General features: G+C 48.3%; 1 protein-coding gene across 4 annotated transcripts in view; it reads right to left on the bottom strand.

Moving 5' to 3' along the window:
- The window catches only part of ZNF346 (zinc finger protein 346), a 33901-nt gene continuing 11998 nt past the window's right edge, over positions 1-21903 (bottom strand). Inside the window, exons 2-7 of one of the 4 annotated variants that reach the window (XM_089335115.1) lie at positions 20194-20297; positions 19553-19645; positions 17314-17380; positions 13164-13349; positions 5057-5150; positions 1-1348 (exon numbers count right to left, since the gene is read on the bottom strand). In XM_089335115.1, coding sequence (XP_089191241.1) covers positions 1261-1348; positions 5057-5150; positions 13164-13349; positions 17314-17380; positions 19553-19645; positions 20194-20297 — 632 coding nt within the window. In that variant the 3' untranslated portion in view covers positions 1-1260. Of the gene's footprint in view, positions 1349-5056; positions 5151-13163; positions 13350-17313; positions 17459-19552; positions 19646-20193; positions 20298-21903 lie in introns of all 4 variants that reach the window. The other 3 variants (XM_002710418.6, XM_008255454.5, XM_051844467.3) reach the window with 3 other exon arrangements.

The following is a 21903-nucleotide window of genomic DNA, read 5'->3' as shown; positions in this document are numbered from 1 at the left end:
TCAAGGAAGAAGTTCTTTATTTGGACGATTCAGTGACCAAGAAACAGAGCGTAAGCACACACACCCACCACACCCACACACAAGGCATTGCACGGGTGAAGGGATAGGGCGTGGGGGTGGGAGGCCACAGGAGCAGCGGGGGCTTCTTTGACCCAGCAGAGAGGGGCCTCAGATGACACTCTCTGGAATTCTTGCTTGCAAGCTGCAATGCAAAATTCAGCCCAAGTCCCAGGCCAAAAAACAGCAGAGTTAGAGAAACAGTTTGGAGCCTGTGGAACTCCTGCTGGCTCACCCTAGAAGCCTGCACCCGTGCCCTCCGTCTCTCTCCCTGGTGGACGATGAGGGAAGGCTAGCACCTGGACAGGGAGGCCACAGGGCTCAGCCAGCTGGCCTGAGGCAGTGTAACTCTACGGGCACAGACCATCAAGGAAACGGCCATGTGTCAGCTTTCTCACGCGATGCTGGCTCAGGGCTCCTCTGATGGTGGAGGGCAAAGGTCCCTGTTATAGCTTCCCATGATGCCACGGGGCACTGAGGTCCCCTCCTGCTCCAGCTTGTGCCTAGCTCCTGCAGATCTTTAGCACCATTCAGGAGCTGTGAGAAGGGGCGGGAGGGACAGCATGGCTCTGCTGGGACTGTCGCTGCTCCAGGAACCAGCACAACTGGCCAGTGTCTGGGCCAAGGCTCAGGAAACCCATGCCTGTTTGGGCGAGGGGAGTGTCGTATCAGCTTCCAGGCCCCAAGCGGCACATACCTCCACCAACTGTATCCTGCCCTGGCAGTGGCTGGCACGAAAGCTCTGGGCTTCACCGGAGATGCCTGGAGTCCAGGAAAAGCTCAGTTTTTTAGCTGTGGGAACTGGCCCGTAGGGAAGATGGGGCAGGACCTCAGGACAGAAGGCCAGAGGGCTGGCAACGGGACAAGGCCATCTCCAAACTCTCACCCCGAGGCCACTCGAGACTCCTGCCTCCCATCATGACCAGCAGGGCCCATGCCACAGGGAAGGCGGTCTATGGCCCAATCCTGCCTCAGGCCTACACACAAGGGGACTTCAAAAAGTTCATGGAAAATGCGCATTATGAAAAAACTATGCATGGATTTCAAATCTTTTTACACCAAAATAAACTTATCTTTTAATTCCGTTTTTCCACAAACTTTTTGAGGCATCCTCATATTCTCCCGGTGTGAGAAAGGGGGACGAGAGCGCCACGGCTGACACAGTCATGGGCAGCTGGCTAGCGGGTGCCGGCAGCAACACTTCTAGTCTTCCAAGGCAGTGGCGTCCTTCTGCATGGGTTGCCGTTGCACGGGAGTCTGGCCCAAGGGCGAGACAATTGTTTTTGGTGACCTGTATCGAGAAGGCAGGAGGGCACGGTGTCAGTGGGTGGCGCTCGTGAGGACAACTGGTAGCTCACGCTAGCATGGTCAGGTTCTTCCAGAACCCGGGAAGAAGCAGCAGGCAGCTCCTCTACCGAGGCCCACTGAGCACTCAGCCCCCCCAACTCCCTCCTCACATCAACTCTGCGCAGTTAGGAGCAGCACCCTGTTTCACAAACGAGCATCTTCAAGTTAGAAAGTTTAAGTGGCAGGCCTGGGACCGAGTCCGTGCCTTTCCATTTCACCCGCCCATTACTGGATGCTGTTTGTCTCCAACCTCATTCTGCACCCTCTCTTCCCTCCCGGTTTGAGCTGGCTCTCCTGTTACTCTCCAGTCCACACTCGCTGGGCCACGGCATCACGTGACGCTGTCTCATGTGCATGTGGATTTGTTTAGATGTGCTCCTAGCACCACAGGGAGGATCAAAGGGTCAGGGGAAACGCTGGTGCTGGTTCCCGCTGTAGCCCAGTGCTCCAAATAGGGACTGACTATAATAGGAGCTCCCTGCAACACCACCATCCCATATTGCAGTGCTGGTTCTAGTCCTGGCTGCTCTACTTCTGATCCAGCTCCCTGCTAATAATGCACCCGGAAAGGTAGTGGAAGATGGCCCAAGTCACCACGGGGTCCCTGCCACCCACATGGGAGACCTGGATAGAGTTCTGGCCTCCTGACTTTGGCCTGGCCCAGCTCCATACATTACAGCCATCTGAGGACTAAACCAGTGGATGGAAGCGCCCCTTCACTCTGTCACTCTGCCTTTCAAATGAATGATTTTTTTTAAAGAAGCTCAATAAATATTTGTTGAATAAATGAAAGCCTATTTGTAATAGTTCCCCTTACTGGCACCAGCACTTCACATATTTTATCTCCAACTCTCTCTGCCTGTATGGCCCAAGGGTTCCATTTGGTACTGACAGAGAACAGTGAATGGACTTTGGAGTCAAAGAGGTTTGCATCCCCGTTCTAACTCCTAGCAACTATGTGACCTTGAACAAACCACTTAGGCTACCTGACACGAGGCTTCCCTTGGCTGTAAAAGCTGGACAGCCTGGGAGTGGTGGGAGTTGGGGAGGGTGGGCATCCTAATTCAGAACTGTTGCTGAGAACTTAATAAGACTGAGTCAGTGGGCTCCACAAATTATAGTTTCCATCTTACAGAATTAAGAGACTCACAGAGGTTTATTGACGTGCCAAGGTAACAGCTAGAAAACTCAGCAAGAACAGGAAATAACACTCGCATTTCAAGCCTGAGCAGCCCCAGGACAGGGCTCTGGCTGGCTCCGAGTTGCCTACTGAGGCTGCCACTGGCCAGGCTGTGGGACAGCAGTGCTCGTGGAGGCTTGGCGGAAGTCCATACCCAAATAAGCCTCAAGTATGCTCCAAATCAGAGAGGCACAGACAGAAAGGAAGATCCACTATGATGTGGGAGAGGAGAACCAGGCAAGTGAGAGAGGACCAAAGTCAGCTCTGGCTCTAACACTACTTTCTTTTTTTTTTTTTAATTTTTTTTTTTTTGGACAGGCAGAGTTAGTGAGAGAGAGAGAGAGATAGAGAGAAAGGTCTCCCTTTTTCCGTTGGTTCACCCCCCAAGTGGCCGCTACAGCTGGCGTGTTGCGGCCGGCGCGCTGCACCGATCCAAAGCCCAAAGCCAGGTGCTTCCTCCTGGTCTCCCATGTCGGTGCAGGGCCCAAGCACTTGGGCCATCCTCACTGCACTCCCGGGCCACAGCAGAGAGCTAGACTGGAAGAGGGGCAACCGGGACAGAATCCAGTGCCCCGACTGGGACTAGAACCCGGTGTGCCAGCGCCGATTAGCCTAGTGAGCTGCGGCGCCGGCCTCCAACACTACTTTCAAGTCACTTGGCTCAATGAGTGATGCAGAACCAACTAAAAGCAAATCAATCATTTTAGTAAACTTGTCCCCTTATGACTCAGTTTCTTCATCTGTAAAATGGGGCTGATGATACCAGTCTCAATGTTATGGTACGACTTGCACTACTCATCTCCCTTCAGAGGGGAAGAGACTGAGCCCATGGGCCCTATCCTCGTCCCATCACAGGCTGACACAACCGCTTTTTTTTTTTTTTTCTAAAGATTTATTTATTTATTTGAAAGGCAGAGGTAGAGAGAGACAGAGGCGGGGGAGGGGGGTCATCCATCTGTTGGTTCACTCCCCAGATGGCCGCAGCAGCTGGAGCTAGGCCGATCTGGAGCCAGGAGCCAGGAGCTTCTTCTGGGTCTCTCACATGAGTGCAGGGGCCCAAGGACTTGGGCCATCCTCTACTGCCTTCCCAGGTCATAGCAGAGAGCTGGATCAGAAGCATAGCAGCTGAGACTGAACTGGCACCCACATGGGATGCCAGTGCTATAGACCGGGACTTTAACCCATTGTGCCACTGCGCTGGCTCCCACAACCTCCCTCTTAGGCCTGATGCCCTGGGGTGACCTGTCAGCCAGACAGGCTTTATTTATTTTTTTGAAAATTGAATTATTGGGGCTGGTGTTGTGGTGCAGCGGGTTAAAGCTCTGGCCTGCAGTGCTGGCATCCCATATGGGCGACAGTTTGAGTCCCATCTGCTCTAATTCCGATCCAGCTCTCTGTTATTGCCTGGGAAAGCAGCAGAAGATGGCACAAGTCCTTGGGCTCCCGCACCTACGTGGGAGACCCAGAAGAGGCTCCTGGCTTTGGATTGGCTCAGTTCCTGCCATTGCAGCCATTTGGGGAGTGAACCAGCGGGATGGAAGATCTCTCTCTCTCTGCCTCTCTGTAACTCTGCCTTTCAAATAAATAAATAAATACATCTTTTTTATAAAAAAGAGATGAAGCTTCTAATTACCTCTTCTCTTTAAAAAATTTATTATTTTCATTTTATTTGAAATCAGTCTAAGAGACAGAAACAGACACAGAGAGATCTTCTATCTGCTGGTTCACTCCCCAAATGCCCACAAAAGCCAGGCCTGGCCAGGCTGAAGGCAGGAGCCTAGAACTCCATCCTGGTCTCCCATGCGGGTGGCAGGGACCCACGTACTTGAGCCATCATCTGCTTTCCATCAGGGTGTGCGTTAGCAGGAAGCTGGATCAGGGAGGAGTAGTCCTCATGTCCTGGACAGGGTACTTCAGGATGGGACGCAGGCATCCCAGCCATGACTACACTGCTCTGCCAAATGCCTGCCCGCAGCATCTCTCTGCATGCTGGGCACCCACGTCTCAAAAATATCATCCCTTCCGCCCAGGGTTATTGTGAAGATAATCTGAGAGAACTGGTTTGGCATATGGCTTGCAACAGAACAGGGGTCCAATTTTCAAGATTATCATGAATGAGGGCTCATTTACTAGTTCCCTTCAAAACAGGTATCACAAATTTGACCTGTAGGGGGAGCTCCCGTCACAGAATTGATGGCAGTGAGGACCAGGGTGTTTGGGCCTTGGGAACACTTTCCTTCCCAGATTGCTATAGGCTAGGTACTTGAGGGGCTGCCAAAGAAATTATCTGCGCTGCTCTACTAAGACCTTCAGTCCAGCAAGTCCAAGGCTTGGGAGACGCTGACGGGAGAAATTTTTTTTTTTCCTGTTAACTGAGTAATCTGAGAAACGGGTAGCGGGATTCCAGTAGAGCTGAGGACGAGGCTGTGTTCCCACTCAGAAGCCCTGAGCTCCGAAAACATGGTTACTCACTGGTTCTTGTGTTTGTAGCCGCTGACGTGAGCTTGGTACTGTTCGATGGAGTTCAGCACTATCTTACACGTCTTGCAGGGGTAGCCCTTCCCGGCTGAAACACATCAAAATCAAGACGCTCAGTTCTCCAGTAACAAGAGACCTGGGGACTGGTGCTCTGCACTGAGGCATTCAAATGCTCTTCTGAGCACTGACGGGTGCAGCGAGGGGGGGTGCCTGGCCGGATGCGTCCGGGAGGCCTTGGGCTAGGAGGCACAGCAGGTAAGCCAACGTGCTCTCTGGGGATGGGAGCCTTCTCTTTCCCCTTTGCTCCCAACCCCAGCACAGTGGCTGGCAGTGACTACCTGTCTGAGGAGCCCAGAATATCAAACAAACAGGCGACACTGGTGTGCTAAGTGCCTCGTTAAGGGTGCCCTTTGCTGAGAGATCTCTGGGAAGGTGCCCCCTCCCCTCGGGTCAGCAACAACCGTAATTAATGAGAAGGTGGCTGGGAAAATCCATCTGTTTTTCTACGTTGCGGCTCCAGACCCCCGCCTCACTACTAGGGCCCCTCCAGTGCGGTGTAGCAGTGAGTCAGGAGCCGACACAGGACTGGACACCTGGTTCTGCCAGCTAGCATTCATCTAGTGTCTGATACAGGCCATGCACTTCCCGGTCTGGCTCGCCCCTCCTCATAACCCTGTGAGACTCATTAACTGATACTCTATAGAGGAGGAAAACAAGGCACAGTGACCTGTCCAAGAACACGGAGATGGCAATTAGCAATCTCAGGCGTGGCTGACTATGGAGGCCGAATTTCCCCCAGCATGCCAGGTGCTAGCTGTACAAGACGCGCACATGCAACTTCAAGGGCCCTTCTGCCTCTGACATGTTTTGAACCATCTGCCCCACCCCCCCAAGTCTCGCAGCTCTGGAGCCAGATCACCTAGCTTCAAATCCCAGCTTGACCCTTGCTCATCTGTGGGACCACAGGCCAGGTACTTATTAACCCATCTCAGATTTGGTTCCCCTGTTTCTAAATGTGGGGCTTCTCTGAGATTCAGGCTCTCAACCTATAAAATGGGGTTAATTTCAGTACCAACCTCATAAGGAAACTGTAACAATTTAAAAGTATTTGGCACATAGTAAGTACTCAAAAAAAGTTTTTTAAATAAAACATTCCCTTTTTTTAAAAAGATTTATTTGAAAGGCAGTTACAGAGGGAGGGAGATCGTCCATCTGTTGGGCCAAACTGAAGGCAGGAGCCAGGAACTCCATCTGGGTGGAACTCCCATACGGGAGGCAGGGGCCCAAACACTTGGGCCATCCTCTGGTTGCCTTTCCAGGAGCATTAGCAGGGAGCTGAATCAGAAGCAGAGCAGCCAGGACTTGAACTGACACTCTGATATCAGATGCCAGCACCTCAGACAGTGGTTTAACCAGCTGTGCCACAACACCAGCCTTGGAATATGAGGTTTTAGTGCTATTTTTTAAAATTTAATTTTATTTGAGAAATAGAGAGTGAAAGAGGGTTCCAGTTCATTGGATCATGCCTCAGATATCTTCAGTGGTTGCGGTGTGATTAGGCTGGTACTGGGAAGCTGAGGACTCAATTTAGGGCCCTAATAACTTGAGGTTTCACCACTGCCCCTCCAGGGTCTGCATTAGTGAGTGGAGCTGAGAATCAGACCCTTAATGTGGGATGTGGCCATCTTAACTCCTAGCCCAAACACGTGCTCCTTACTGCTATTATTATTATTATTTTAAAGATTTGCTTGAGGCCAGCAACTTGGCTCACTTGGCTAACCCTCCACCTGCGGCACTGGTACCTTGGGTTCTAGTCCTAGTCGGGGCGCTGGATTCTGTCCCGGTTGCTCCTCTTCCAGTCCAGCTCTCTGCTGTGGCCCAGGAAGGCAGTGGAGGATGGCCCAAGTGCTTGGGCCCTGCACCCAGATGGGAGACAGGGAGGAAGCACCTGGCTCCTGGCTTTGAATTAGTGCAGTGTGCCAGCCGTAGCGGCCATTTGGGGGGTGAACCAATGGAAAAAGGAAGACCTTTCTCTCTCTCTCTCTCTCTGCCTGTCCAAAAAAAAAAAAAAAAAAAAAAAGATTTGCTTGAAGGGCAGAGTTAGAGAGAGAGAGAGAGATCTTCCATCTGCTGGTTCACTCCCCAAATGGTCACAATGGCCAGAGGTGGGCCAGTCTGAAGTCAGGAGCCAAGAGCTTCTTCTGGGTCTCCCATGTGGGTTGCAGGGCCCAAGCACTCCACTGCTCTCCTAGGCACATTAGCAGAGAGCTGGATTGGAAGTGGAGCAGCTGGGACTCGAACTAGTGCCCATATGGGATGCCAGCACTGCAGGAGGTGGCTATACTGGCTATGCCACAGTGCCTGCCCCTCTCTATTATTATTATTGCTACTATTATTTCACTATTATGGGCTGGCAAAGGGAAACCAGTATCTTTTAAATAGCCTTCCATGGTAACTGTAGCTCCTGAGAACACTGACAATCTTAGCCAATGTTCCCAGCTCTGTTTCTTTCTCTCTTTCTCTCTCTTTTTAAAAATTTATTCATTTGAAAGTCAGAGTTACAGAGAGAGTGGGAGATAGAGAGATCTTCCATCTGCTGGTTCACTCCCCAGATGGTCACAATGGCCACAGCTGAGCCAGATCAAAGCCAGGAGCCAGGGGCATCATCTGGGTCTCCCACGTGGGTGGCAGGTGCCAAAATACTTTAGGTTCATTAACAGGAAGCTATATTGGAAGTAGAGAAAACCGAACACAAACCGGTGCCCATGTGGTACCCATGTGCTATACCACAATGCCGGCCCCAGCTGTTTTTCTTGTGTCTTCAATTGTTTCTTGGAAGATACATCCCTTTAAGGTGTTTCAGGGAAAAATTACTGCAATCAGAATTGAGGATCCTGAGGCAGTGCTGAGCTGCCTGTATCCCACAGTGGAGTGCCTGGGTTCAAAATCATGGCTGTGCTCCTGACTGAGCCCACAGCTCCTGGCTTCAGCCTGGCCCAGGCCAGACCCAGCCATTACAGGCATCTGGGGAGTGAACTAGTGAATGGGAGCTCACTCTCTCTCCCTCTGCCTCTCAAACAAATAAAATACATAAAAAACTGAAAGAAATCCAAGTCCTTTTCAGCCATGCAAGGTCAGTGGCATGGGTCAATCCTATCAGGGAAAAGGGATAACTCCCACTAAGGTCGGGGCGGGACCTGGGATGGGTGTGGGGGGACAGCTACCAAGGGTTAAGAGTCACTGAGGTCCAGATTACAAAGCCCATGCTTACCACCCACCAAGAACCAGAGACCATGCTAGCACTCAGTGTATTTATGGCCTTGGATTCTGAAAAGCGCCTTGTAAGCGAGGTGGTTATCTGCATCTGTCAGAGCTGGGACTTGACCTCTAGTCAGGGTGTGAAGCCCCTCTTCTTCAGATACCACTGGTCTCTGAACCCTCCCTGTGTTCCTTAGATACAATTTCAGCGTGATTTACTTACCTGTAAGTGAGATTCAAATTGACATTTGGGGCAATTATAGAATCTGTTGATGCTTCTAAGAAACCAAGATCTGTCCAATACAGACACGAATGACTTTCCATCTGCCTGTTTTACATGCTTGGTATTCCGGCTTACTCACTGACTTGATGAGGTCACTGCGGTGACTGAGTTAGAAAAGCATCTATGGTGGAAGAACGTCATTTGTCTTAAGTTGACTGAGGCCTTTCCTTCATCCTACTTCCCTCTCCAGCTATTATTTTTTCTCTCTCCTCTCCTCTACTCCCAAGTCTCATGAAAAAAGCTGTCTATGTAGGGCCGGCGCCGCGGCTCACTAGGCTAATCCTCCGCCTAGCGGCGCCGGCACACCGGGTTCTAGTCCCGGTCGGGGCGCCGGATTCTGTCCCGGTTGCCCTTCTTCCAGGCCAGCTCTCTGCTGTGGCCAGGGAGTGCAATGGAGGAGGATGGCCCAGGTGCTTGGGCCCTGCACCCCATGGGAGACCAGGAAAAGCACCTGGCTCCTGGCTCCTGCCATCGGATCAGCGCGGTGCGCCGCTGCGGCCATTGGAGGGTGAACCAACGGCAAAAAAAGGAAGACCTTTCTCTCTGTCTCTCTCTCTCACTGTCCACTCTGCCTGTAATTAAAAAAAAAAAAAAAAAAAAGCTGTCTATGCTTGTTTCTCCATTTCCTTGCCTCTCAATCACTTAGTAACCTACCCCACTACACACAAGGACACACACACAAGACCAAGGCCAATGTACCTAAATTTACTGAGGGGCCAGTGTTGTGGTGCAGTGGGTTAAGCCACTGCCTTATGACACGGGCATTTTGTGTTAGTGCTGGTTAGAGCCCCGGCTACTTCTTCTTTTCAAGATTTCTTTCTTTATTTGAAAGGCAGAGTGACGGAGGGAGAAAAGGAGAGACAGAGATCTTCCATCCACTGGTTCATTCCCCAAATGGCTGCAACAACCAGGCTATGCCAGGCTGAAGCCAGGATCCAGGAGATTCTTCCAGGTCTCCCACATGGGTGCAGAGGCCCAAGGACTTGGGCCATCCTCCCTTGCTTTCTTGGGTACACCAGCAGGGGGCTGGATCAGAAGTGGAACATCAAGGACTCGAACCAACACCAATATGGGATACTGGCACTGCAGGCCATGGTTTTAACCTGCTGCACCATATCCCCAGCCTCTGCTTCACTTTTTTTTTTTTTTTTTTTAAGATTTTTTATTTAGGGGTCAGTGCTGTGGCATAGTAGGCTAAGTCTCTGACTGTTACACTGGCATCCCATATTGGTGCCAGTTTGTGTCCCTGCTGCTCTTGTTCTCAATCCAGCTCCCTGCTATGGCCTGGGAAAGCACTGGGAGATGATCCAAATACTTGGGCCCCTGCACCCTCGTGGGAGACCTGGAAGAAACTCCTGGCTCCTGGCTTCAGATCAGCCCCGCTCTGGCCATAGCAGCCATTTGGGTAGTGAACTAGTGGATGGAAGACACCTCTCTCTCTCTCTCTCTCTCTCTCTCTCTTTCTCTCTCTCTCTCCCTCCCTCCCTCCCTCTCTTTCTCTCTCTCTCTGTAACTCCACTCTCCACTATGGCCAGAGCTAGGCCAATCTGAACCCAGGAGCCAGGAGCTTCTTCCAGGTCTCCCATGTGGGTGCAGGGGCCCAAGCTCTTGAGCTATATTTCGCTGCTTTCTTAGGCACATTAGTAGGGAGCTGGATCAGGAGTGGAGCAGCCAGGATTTGAACCAGTGCCCATATGGGAAGCCAGCACTGCAGACAGAAGCTTATCTTTCTATGCCACAGCACCAGCCCCAGTTTTCAATTTTAATAAGTTATTCTTGAGGGGAAGAGAGATATTTTGCTGGTTCAAATAAAATAGAACCCAACAGGACCAAATTTAAGTTATAAAAATGAAAATTAGGGTCAAGCAATGTGGTGCAACATGTTAAACTATCACCTGTGATGCTGGTATCTAGCTCCCTGCTAATGCGCCTGGGAAAGCAGCAGCGGATGACCCAACTGCTTAGGCCACTGCACACCTACATGGGAGACCTGGATGGAGTTCCAGACTTCTGGCTTTGGACTGGCCTGACCTTGGCTGCTGCAGCCATTTGGGAAAAAAAAAAAAAAACAGTAAATGGAAGATATCCCTCTCTCTCTCCTCCCTTCTCTGTAACTCTTTTAAATAATAATAAAAAATCTTTTTTTAAAAAATGTTCACTTTATGATGGCATTAAAAATACTGACACTATGAGCAAAAGTTAAACACATGCTTGGTTATAGTAAATGGATCCTGCAAGGCAATACAAAGTTTCGTGTTTTTTCTCTCTCCATATATATGCAAGTGTGTTTGTATATAATTTAAAGATTTATTTTGTTTATTTGAAAGGCAGAGTTACAGAAAAGGTGAGGGCAAGGCTGAGACAAAGATAGACTCCTTCCATCCGCTGGTTCACTCAAGGCAAGCCTCCTGCCTTGTCCCCTTCCTCTATTGTTCTGCTGAAGCATCTCGTCACAAGAACGGAGACGCTGGCGCCTGCACTGTGTCACAGCAGGTTAAGCTACTGCCTGCAGCACCAGCATGCCACATCAGAGCACTGGGTCAGGAACCTGCTGCTCCACTTCTGATCAAGCTCCCTGCTAATGTGCCTGGGAAAGCAGCGAATGATGGCCCAAGTACTTGGGCCCCTGCACCCATGTGGGATACCCAGATGGAATTCCATGTTCCTAGCTTTGGCCTGGTCCAGCCCCAGCCGTTGTGGCCATTTGGTGAGTGAACTAGCTGACAGCAGATCTCTTTCTGTCTCTGTTACAACTACTCCAAACTTATAAACATGCACATCAGGGCCAATTCTTCACTTGCTCCCTGACAACTTTTCTTTCTTCCTCAGAACGTCTTGAATTTTCTAGTTCATAACCTCAGGATAGGAAGCAGCATCCTGTGGCTTCAGTTCTTGTTAGGGCTCCATGTTGTTTATCACTGTCAAACACACCTGGCGGCCTTATTGGTAAGCCACAATGTTCTACTCTGTGTGATTCTGGCCTGGACCTACAAATACCATCCATTACAAGGGGTCTCATCACACAGTTCAAACCGTAGGTCTGCATGCAAATCCCTGTCTCATCTGTCCTATGTATCACGGAAATCTTTAGGTGAATTTCAGTTTTTCAGCTTGGACCCCCCTGATGACAGGTCCTTCCCAAAGGCCAATGTGGGTATGCTTGGGAATGTACTTTTTTGGAAAACATCCCTCCAAAGAACTTGGCCATGTAGAGACCAGGGAGAGACTCACTCTCACTTGAGTGAGCATGGGCTGGCTGGAGATCAGATGCAAGGGGCCCACAATTAGGGCTGGTATTGTGGTGCAATGGGTTAAAACACCACCAGCAACACTAGTATCCCATTTGGGTGCCAGTTTGAGTCCTGGATACTCCATTTCTAATCCAGCTCCCTGCTAATACACCTGGGAAAGCAGGAGATGGCCCAAGTACTTGGGTCCCTGCTACTCATGTGGGAGACCTGGAAGAAGCTCTTGGCTCCTGGCTCAGCCTGACCCAGACCCAGCCATTGTGGCTTTTGAGGAGTGAGCCAGCAGATGGAAGATTTCTCTGTTTCTCCTTCCCTGTAACTCTTTCAAATAAATAAATAGCTTTTTTTTTTTTTTTAAAGGGGCCTTTTAAAAAAGAGCAAGCTCCCTGAGGCTAAGTGGCTGTACACCTAGAGACTGAGGGGATCTCAAGTGTGACTGTCCAGCGCTGCATCTCCATGGCCTGGGGAGGAAGATGGTTCCCTGAGTGAACCCTGAGTATCAACACCAGTGCTCACGCAGGCTCCATGAGGCAGGGACTGCGTCAGCCCTGTCACTGCTGCTCACAGCTGGGGAACACAGTAGGTCTACAATACAAATTTACTGACTAAAAGAGGAAATAACAACCTTCCCTCAACATATACTCTCTTTCTCTCCCCTCCTTTCCCAGGCGGTGAGAAGTTACTGTGAGGGGAGGGCCCTAGTCTTTTGTGACTGCTCACTCCTGTGATGCCAACTGGCATCCTGAGGTCAGGGAAGTGGCTGATCTTCTCTGAGCCAGAGCGTCTCCTCTGGCTCACCACCCCAGTGATGCAGCCAGGCCTCAGCAGTGCAGGGAGGCAGTACCCCAGCGTGGGCTGCTGAGGCCTTCACACAGGTCAAGTGGACGACACTTAGTGAGCTGAAACTGGAGGCTACGAACGAGTAGTGCTTGGCTCAAATTCAGCTTACAGACAGGTAAGACTCACACAAGCTTAGAAAATTAATTTAGTTGCACATTAAAAAAAAAACAAACAAAAAAAACAAACAAAAAAAAAAACAGAGAAACTCTTACACACACCCTGCCTTTCAGAATCTTCAAAAACGGAAAGGTTCAGGAACACTACCTAGAGCTGGCTAGGAGTGGCTTGCTCTTCAGTTCACCACACCCCTTCCTGGTTCTCACTTATTTCAATTTTCTGCTCAACTTCTGTAGGTCTCGGAGTTTGCAAACTCTGCGTTGGAGACTTACGTGGGACAAGCACAGCCTTGGCTGGGCCAGGTACCCAAGTGGTCAGGCCCTGATCCAGCCCTGGTGTGAGCCAGGCTCCTCACCTGACAAGTCAGCAACAGCCGGGTCTGCCAGCCGCCCGTAGTGTGCCACGAGCTTGAGCTTGGTCTCCTGTTTCCTGTGCTTCTTGCCCATGTAATGCTGTTGAGCCATGACAGGGTCGTTGAAGGTCGCGTGGCAGAGGCTGCAGAACTTGTCTGGGTCTATCATCTCTCTATTCTGGTGCAACACTAAGGTGCAAGCCAAAAGGAGAGGATTTGTTAGGCATTTGACAGAGCTGCGGTGAGAGAGTTTAAACAGAAATAATGAAAAACAAAACAAAACAAAACAAAACACCCAGAAGGTAAGGTTCTTGAGTGTGCTGAACAGAAAAGTGATGCCGTGTCACTAGTCAGTCACACTGGCAGGTGTGGCACGCCTGTGTGAATCACACGGCAAATGCCCTCTCTGATTGGCAAAACTGGGAAGATTAGGGGGAGCCCGAAGACCAGCTAGTTTGTTCCATAGCTTTGACAACTTTAGGCACATGAATCCTATTTTTCTCATTTTCTGAGAAGGCTTTGACCTTCTGCTCTCAAGTTTCCGAATCACAACAGAGATACATATATCTGCAGTCTTCATGCCTCAGAATGCCCTAGGACTTCACAGCAGGAGGGACAAGAAGTGGGTATTTTATTCTTATCCTCAAGTGCCCCAGCCACAGAGCTGAGAACCAGCATACTGAGGTGAGAGGTGCTGGAGCCCAGGTAGTCACCCAGAAAAGGCGACCACACTAAGGACGCCTTGGAGGCTACGCAGCACGGCAGGATGAGTACAGCAGAGAAGAGGGTGACAGCAACACTGAGTTCCATGTTCTGTATGTATGCCAGGGCTTCAACAGCTTACAGAAAAATGGAATTAAAAGATCAGTTCATTGTGGTGCAAAAGTTTGATATCCATGCAGGATTTTTTATTAATACACATTTTTAATGAAGTTTTTGAAGACCTTTTCATGCATTTTCTCCTTTGGTCCTCAGAACCACCCCAATGAGGCAGTTTCATGCCACATTTTAGAGAAAAACTGGAGTCTCAAAGGGTGAAGTGGCTTGTCCAGGGTTACCCAGCAGTAAGAGGGCCCGGTCTGTGTGACTCTTATGCGTGTGCTTTCCTTGCTATGCCAGAGTGTGGCAAAAAGACCTGAGGACTACAGCTGATGCCGTAGCTTCAGGAAACATCCCTGACTGGGGGCCCTGAATCCAGTTAGTGAGAGCCGGGAGCCATCTGCAGGCTACGCTGCCGCCTTATAAAGTGTTGTGACGACTCACGGGCAAGAACGTGGGCCTGCAGTGGCGTTAAACTAGCAAGCATTGAAAAATGTGGAGCCCAGAATGTGCAGCCCTGCTGGAGAAGGGGTGGGGCTCAGTGGCACTCACAGACAGAGGTGCCTTACATGCTCTTCTACCCCGGACCACAAGACATTTGCTGGCTTTTCCCACAGTAGTTTCCCAGTTTAGGGAATTTCAATTTTTCTGGCCACTGGTTTTGTTTCAGCAAGTCAGTCAAAAAGTAACAGACAAATTGTATAATATTTTAAAACACAAGAAAATATTTGGTTGTAGTGTTCAGTTAAAAAAAAGTAATGTGTGTCTTATGTCCTTAATTTTTTTAAATTGATAACACACAGATGATGTAAGGAAAAACAGATAAAAAGCATAGAGAAGAGAGTGCTTTGCACTGCTTTTCAACTTCTCTACCAAGAAATGTCAAGTATAACGTCAGAAAAAGATAATGGCAGTCATCAAAGAGAGAAAAGACACTCTTTAAAAGATGTTGCAGAGAGGCCGGCGCCACGGCTCACTAGGCTAACCCTCCACCTAGCGGCGCCGGCACACCGGGTTCTAGTCCCGGTCGGGGCGCCGGATTCTGTCCCAGTTGCCCCTCTTCCAGGCCAGCTCTCTGCTGTGGCCCGGGAGTGCAGTGGAGGATGGCCCAAGTGCTTGGGCCCTGCACCCCATGGGAGACCAGGATAAGTACCTGGCTCCTGCCATCGGATCAGCGCGGTGCACTGGCCGCAGCGCGCCAGCTGTGGCGGCCGCTGGAGGGTGAACCAACGGCAAAGGAAGACCTTTCTCTCTGTCTCTCTCTCTCACTGTCCACTCTGCCTGTCAAAAAAAGAAATGTGGTATGATGTAGTTAATAAAGATGTTTATGAAAAAGTTTTTAATAAGAAGAGGAAATGTGATGCTTCATGAAAGATAAAAGGAAATTATATATATGTCATATCACTGTGAAGATATACATGTATACTGGTATTATGAAAATTACCAAAATATTATCAGTATTTCTTGTGGTAGTAGGATTTGGGTGATACTTTTCCCTTCTTTATGACTTCTCCATTGTTTGGACTGGAATTACTCATTATGAGTATGCATTCTTTTTATAAAAACTATAAGGTTATTTAAGGTATTCTATGTCTATATGTATATACACAGAGTTAATCTAGAAATACAATAAAACAAATATATACACGATACATAACACACATATACACATAACAAGAGATTATATGGGAAATTTTAAAATGTTAACAATGTTTATCTCTGAATGGCAAGAGTATGGGTAGTTTTTCTTTCCATGTATCTACATTTTCTGTAATATACCTCTGTTACTTTTATATTGTGAAAATGTCTTTAACTTCAGAAATACAGCTATAAACTCAAATACTAATATGGAAATGGACTTAAACTGCACACTCCAGTGAAGAGTAGAAGCAGGACGCACAAAGGACACGCACTAGGACGTAACTACGTAAAAACAGATTGCACGTGGCACAGGCTGAAAGTGAATACAGAAAAGAACTTCTTGAGTGTGGAATTTCTGAAGCCACATCCTCACTCATGGAAAGGTAAGCCTGTGACCTTCAAGTTCAGTTCTTAAGCTAGTACCATGAATGGTACCAAAAGCTGACTTCAAGCAAAAGCAGTCAGAACTAGTCTAAGTTCCTGATGAACCAGCCTAAAAGCAAGGCCAATGGCATGTTGCAGGTGGTGAATGCCTGGCCAGATATGACATTTTTCTGAGGCTATCTTAATGGTGACAATAATAATAGAAATAACAGCTGCTATCTACTGAGCATCTGTGATATCCTAGGTTTTAAAATATATTTTATTTTATCCTCACAATCCATGAAGTAAATGGCTTTTTAATATTTTATAGGTGAGCTAACTCAGACACAAAGAAGGCATCTGGATGATAAATAATAGTTCCAGGATTTAAGCCTGGGTATCTGTGATTTTCAAAGTCCTTATTCTGTTGTTTCATACCAAGAATAACAAGATTTGGGTGTAATAAAGGGCATAACTATGAGCGATTTTTCACCCTATCTTCAAAGCCTTCTAAAGCTTTGTTGTCTTGGTTTCATAATACTGTAAAACAAAAGAACAGTAAGTATTACAAATAGTATAGTCTACTTCTCAGTCCAAAATAGAGAAGCCAAAATTACAAGAAAAAATGAAATAAAGATCAAAGAACTTTCACTCTTGACTAATTGCAGTTAGCAGAGGTTAAAGACCCCAGAAAGTCAGGAGTTAACAAGATGAAAGTGAGGGCTGAGCCCCGTGGCGAGGAGACAAAGGAGGCCACTTCAGAAGTCACTGCGCTGGGGATGAATTCACAGCAGCTGCAAACAGCTTGCTGGGCAGCAGTGGCAGCCGTGAAGTGCTCCACTTTGAAAGGCAAGTCCCTGTCTTGAGAGGAGCAGGCAGCTTTTGAGGATTAAAGTGAGCAGGGCATAACCTGAGCACACAAAAAAGACAAGGATTTTGCTTTCAACTTGGAACACAGAGTAATAAGGGCAGGTGGATGCTGGGAGGGAAAAATCTAAGTGGGAAATGTAGGCAAGAGAATGCTCTTATGGTGTGCGTGGCCTGGAGGACTCTGGCACTCCTGAGTGATGACCGTTAGTTAGGACAAAAGCTTAGGCTAAGCTGTTTCTGCTGAGATAAACTCACGTCACCAAGGAAAGGGAGTTAGGTGGGCACAGCTGAGACTGCATTTCAGTGAAGCTGGGTCTGCTTTGGTATTTTATGGGCTCTCAAAAGCAATTCAACCTGTCCAAGTCTGTGACCCCAGACAGCATTTCTGGGAGCATCTCAGACAATTGTGGTTTGAGGACTGGAAGGGTCCCAATATAGCACTACTCAGGAAAACCAGTACCTTCCACCTTAGTGGATTGCTGCTTCAGCTTTAAGTTCTTTGCGTGGGTCTTCCCCAGGTAGTGCGACTGGGCCACAACAGGGGAGGAAAAGGTCATGTTACAGATGGGGCAGCACTGGTTCTTGTCTTTGCTTCTGCTGCTCTTCTGGTTGGGAGAAAGAACACAGGTCTGATCATGCCACTGCCCAGTCAGAAAATCTTTAATGGTTCCCCACTGCCCATAGGAGAGTGGGCATTTAAGGCCCCCTCATATGTTAACCCCAACCTACCTTTCTGCATTCTTCTTCCGCTACTTCGTCTCAGGCTCTATCCACCATTCCTCATTTTATTCTCTGTGGCTTCCTTGCTTGGCTTGGGCCATTCCTGCTGTCTAGAATGTTCCTCCTTTCCTGCCTGGTCTGCTTAGGCTTCAAAGTCTCATGTAAACATGAGTTTTTCTTCTGGGAAACTTTTACTCAAGAAAATAATTCAAGGCCCAGTGTTGTGGCACAATGGGTTAAGCTGTGGCCTGTAATGCTGGTATTCCATGTGGGAGCCAGGTCCCTGCTAATCTGCCTGGGAAGGCAGCAGAAGACTCAAGTACTTGGGCTCCTGCCACACACATGGGAGACCAGGATGAAGCTCCTGGCTCCTGGCTTCAGTCTGACCCAGCCCTTGCCGTTGGGGCCATTTGGGGAGTGAACCAGCAGATGGCAGATCTCTCTTTCCCTCTCTCTCTCTCTCTCTGTAACTCTGCCTTTCAAATAAATAAGTTGATCTTTTAAAAGAAAGAAAGAGAGAGAGAAAGAAAAAGAGAGAAAGAAAGAAAAAGAAAGGAAGGAAGGAATAAATGAAGGAAGGGAGGGAGGGAGGGAGAAAGAAAGAAGACAATCTGGAAAGAAGACAATCTGGCAAACAATGATCAAGCCTCTTGGCATGGCGACTCCAGGAAGAATTAAATCTTGCTCCTCCGCTGTACTCCCTGAGAGCACTGGACTCCATCCTTCCACCTGCCACTCTATGCTGACAGTGTCACAGCTCAGGAGCATTTTCTGTGAACTCAAGGGCAACAAAGCAGATGCTCAGGGTTCACTGAACAAGCAGACCACTGGGTTTTATTTGTTGATTAAATTAATGCTACTATATTTCAAACCTATATGAAGGGCCTCCAACCTCTGAGAAAGTCTGATCCAACAGGGTATTCACTCATCGTTTTTCAAGATTCACATTACTGACATCTGGGCTTAACAATTCTTTGTTGTTGCTGGTGATGGTGGTGGTGGTGGTAGTGGGGGTTCTGTGATCTCATTTGAACTACCAGGCTACTCTACAGGAGCTGATGGAACTAACTGAGGTACAAAGAGACAAAGTGACTTGTTTGGGGTTACAAAACTGATCTTGTCTTCCTGAATTAGTAAGAATGGTAACAAGGGGACAGCCCAGTGAATCTCGAGAAGGGACAACCAAGACCCTTCCAAGAGGTGGGAATTTGCAGTCAACTCTTACTTATTAAACATCTTCTAGGAACTGGCATTCCACCTCAGAATATCCATAAGAGGCAGGAATTATCCCTACATTATGGGTGAAGTTCAGAGAGGTTAAGTGACTAGACCAGTCACCCAGCTGGTAAGCTGCAGAGCCAGTACTGGGTCCTCCTCTGCTGGCTTCTCTTCCCATGACACTTGCAAAGTTGCCCACAGAACAAAAATAATGGTACTCCTGAGAAATTTGGGGTTGTGTCAGTATTTCTGAGCCAAAAAGCAAACACTACTAACTTTTACTCAGAGTAGGCACTTGGAGAGGTTTTCTTGTTTATTCAACACACTCAAAGGCTGAGCCGTTTTTTCCCGCGGCCCTCAAGAATGCTAGTAGCCTGATTGCTTTGTACTTTCTTTGCTTGAGTAGTGACTGGGCAGCTTCTCGTCCTGCTCTAACAAACCACTGGATGCTGACAACACATGACAATGGTGCCACTGGCTGAGTCCTCACTAAGGTGCCGGGCTCCATGTTGGGTGCTTCCTATAAACCTTTCCTAGTTTTAGTTTGGAGAAGTCCTCAAAGGTTGCTGAAATTAGCAATGTTAATTTTCCAGAGGAAGAAATCAAGACTTAGCGATGCCACAAGACTCGCCCAAGTCACACGACAAGGCTGGGGTTTGGAGTCAAGTCAGTCTGACGCAAGGCCCACACTCTTCCCCTGCACCAACCTGCTTGCTGACTGCATGAGGGACTGAGTGGTCTCAACACAGCAGCTGTTTTACCTGATCTGAGTCTATTCTCTTCATGTCACCCTTTAATGTCTCCATTCCATGGATTGCAAGGTATCTCTTCACCTTGTTGGCATGTTTTTTGCTCTGCAAGAACCCAGGAAAAAGATCAAAGATAGCCAAATGCCATTTCAAATCTAAAGCACTCAAAAACGCTCACTAGATTTTCATCTGATTCACCCTCACAAAAACTTCTGAGGAGGAGAGTATGGTGCAAGACACTCAGTTTACTGAGTTCCTACCCTGTGCAAGGCACTCTACATGCTTCATAATAGTCTATGGGAAAATTATAATTTCCTTCTTATAGATGAAGAAATCGAGGCTGAAGATGGTAAAGTTTCCTGCCCAAGATGAGTAGCAGAGTTGTGATTCAAACTCAGGTCTATTTAAAGCCTAAACTTATAGTTCTACTGTACTGAGCTGCAAGGGAAGATACACATATAGCAATCCTGATTTGGCTGACAGAAATAAGACTCAGAGAAGGGAAGTCAATCTTCAAGTCACAAGCCAATAGGCATGAAGGCAACATCTGGGTAGCTAAGAAGGAATTCTACTTCACTGTGCAAGCCTAGGAGATGTGAGGGCTTGGCACTGGGTCTGAACAGTAGAATGGTTTAAAAGGGGCAAAAGCATACCTGGTAATGGGCCAGCTTCTGGGACTCAGAGATCAGCAAGGCGCAGCAGACTTTACACTGAGTGTTGGTGAAGAGACACTGGTTCTTCTGGATCATATGCTCCACTACAGACAGGAAATAAGAAAACTCTGAGTGGACAAACACCAGCTTAAAAGCACCGTCTCCGAACCTGCACTGAGTAACACAATGCCGTACCACTACATCCGCAGACTTCACTCCTCTCCTGCCAGAGTCTCCCATGCTACATCCTCACACCACTTGTTTTGTTACTTATTTCATAATATATGCCAACTTGCTTTACTTAGTAACTTATTTATTTATTTGAAAAGCACAGAGATGGAGAGAATCTTGACTCTTCAAACCTCCTTACAGTACCTGGGGTTGGGTTAGATTGAAGCCAGGAAGGAATTCAGTTCAAGTCTCCCACATGGGTGGCAAGTACTTGAAACATCATTTCTTGCCTCCCAGGGTGTGCATTGTCAGGACGCTGGATTGGAAGTGGAGACAGAATTCAGATCCAGAGACTTCTATGTAGGATGTGGTGTCCTGAGTGATTTCTTAACCACTAAGCTAATGCCTGCCCCTCCTGTCTCAGTGATTGCCTTTAAAGTTAAGTAGATACCAATAAAACTAGGACAATTCTATCCACATACTGGCACCAGAGGCCTGGAGTGCTCCCTCAGGAGAAGAGAAAGAGATGTGAAGACTCAGAGGTAGCTAACTGAGACTTAGAATCAGAATTGAAAGCCTTGAGAAGGGGGCCAGTGTTGTGGTACAGTAGGTTAAGGCATCATTTGTGATGTTATGTCAGCATCCCATATGGAAGCGACAGTTTGGTTGCTCTACTTCTGATCCAGCTTCCTATTAATGTGGGAAAGCAGCAGAGGATGGCTCAAGTGCCAGGGCCCCTACCACTCATGTCAGAGACAAAGATCGTGTTCCTGGATCCTGGCTTCAGCCTAGCCTAGCCTTGGCCACTGAGGCCATTTTGGGAGTGAATCAGCAAATGGACTCTACCTCTGTCTTCCCCTCCTTCTGTTGTTCTGTCACTCTGCCTTTCAAATAAATAGATCTTTTTTTTTTTTTTTAAGAAAGCCTTGAAAAGGAAATAATTTTTTCACTGTTCTTGATCTAACATTTACACTACCTGACCTATTAAACAAGTTCCACACTGCAAGAAACAGGGCATTAATCTGTGTTTAATTGTTGGCCCTGGAGAACAAAGCTTTACCTCTTTAAGACAGAGGTATGGCCGGCGCTGCGGCTCACTAGGCTGATCCTCCGCCTTGCGGCGCCGGCACACCGGGTTCTAGTCCCGGTCGGGGCGCCGGATTCTGTCCTGGTTGCCCCTCTTCCAGGCCAGCTCTCTGCTGTGGCCAGGGAGTGCAGTGGAGGATGGCCCAAGTGCTTGGGCCCTGCACCCCATGGGAGACCAGGATAAGTACCTGGCTCCTGCCATCGGATCAGCGCAGTGTGGCGGCCATTGCAGGGTGAACCAACAGCAAAGGAAGACCTTTCTCTCTGTCTCTCTCTCTCACTGTCCACTCTGCCTGTAAAAAAAAAAAAACAAAAAAAAAAACAAAAAAAAACAAAAACAGAGGTATGAGTTTTATCATGGCACCACGATAGAACCAAGACAGAGGTGGAATCCAGAAGGTGGGAGGGTGGGCCAAGTCCATTGTTCTTTAACTCCTAGTCTTGACCAAAAAG

The sequence above is a fragment of the Oryctolagus cuniculus genome, chromosome 6 (genome assembly GCF_051225735.1).
Source record: "Oryctolagus cuniculus isolate XC-2025 breed Fujian yellow rabbit chromosome 6, ASM5122573v1, whole genome shotgun sequence".
NCBI classification, from domain to species: domain Eukaryota; kingdom Metazoa; phylum Chordata; class Mammalia; order Lagomorpha; family Leporidae; genus Oryctolagus; species Oryctolagus cuniculus.
Note: the sequence above shows the minus strand (reverse complement) of the source record. Positions and strands in the feature narration are given on the sequence as shown.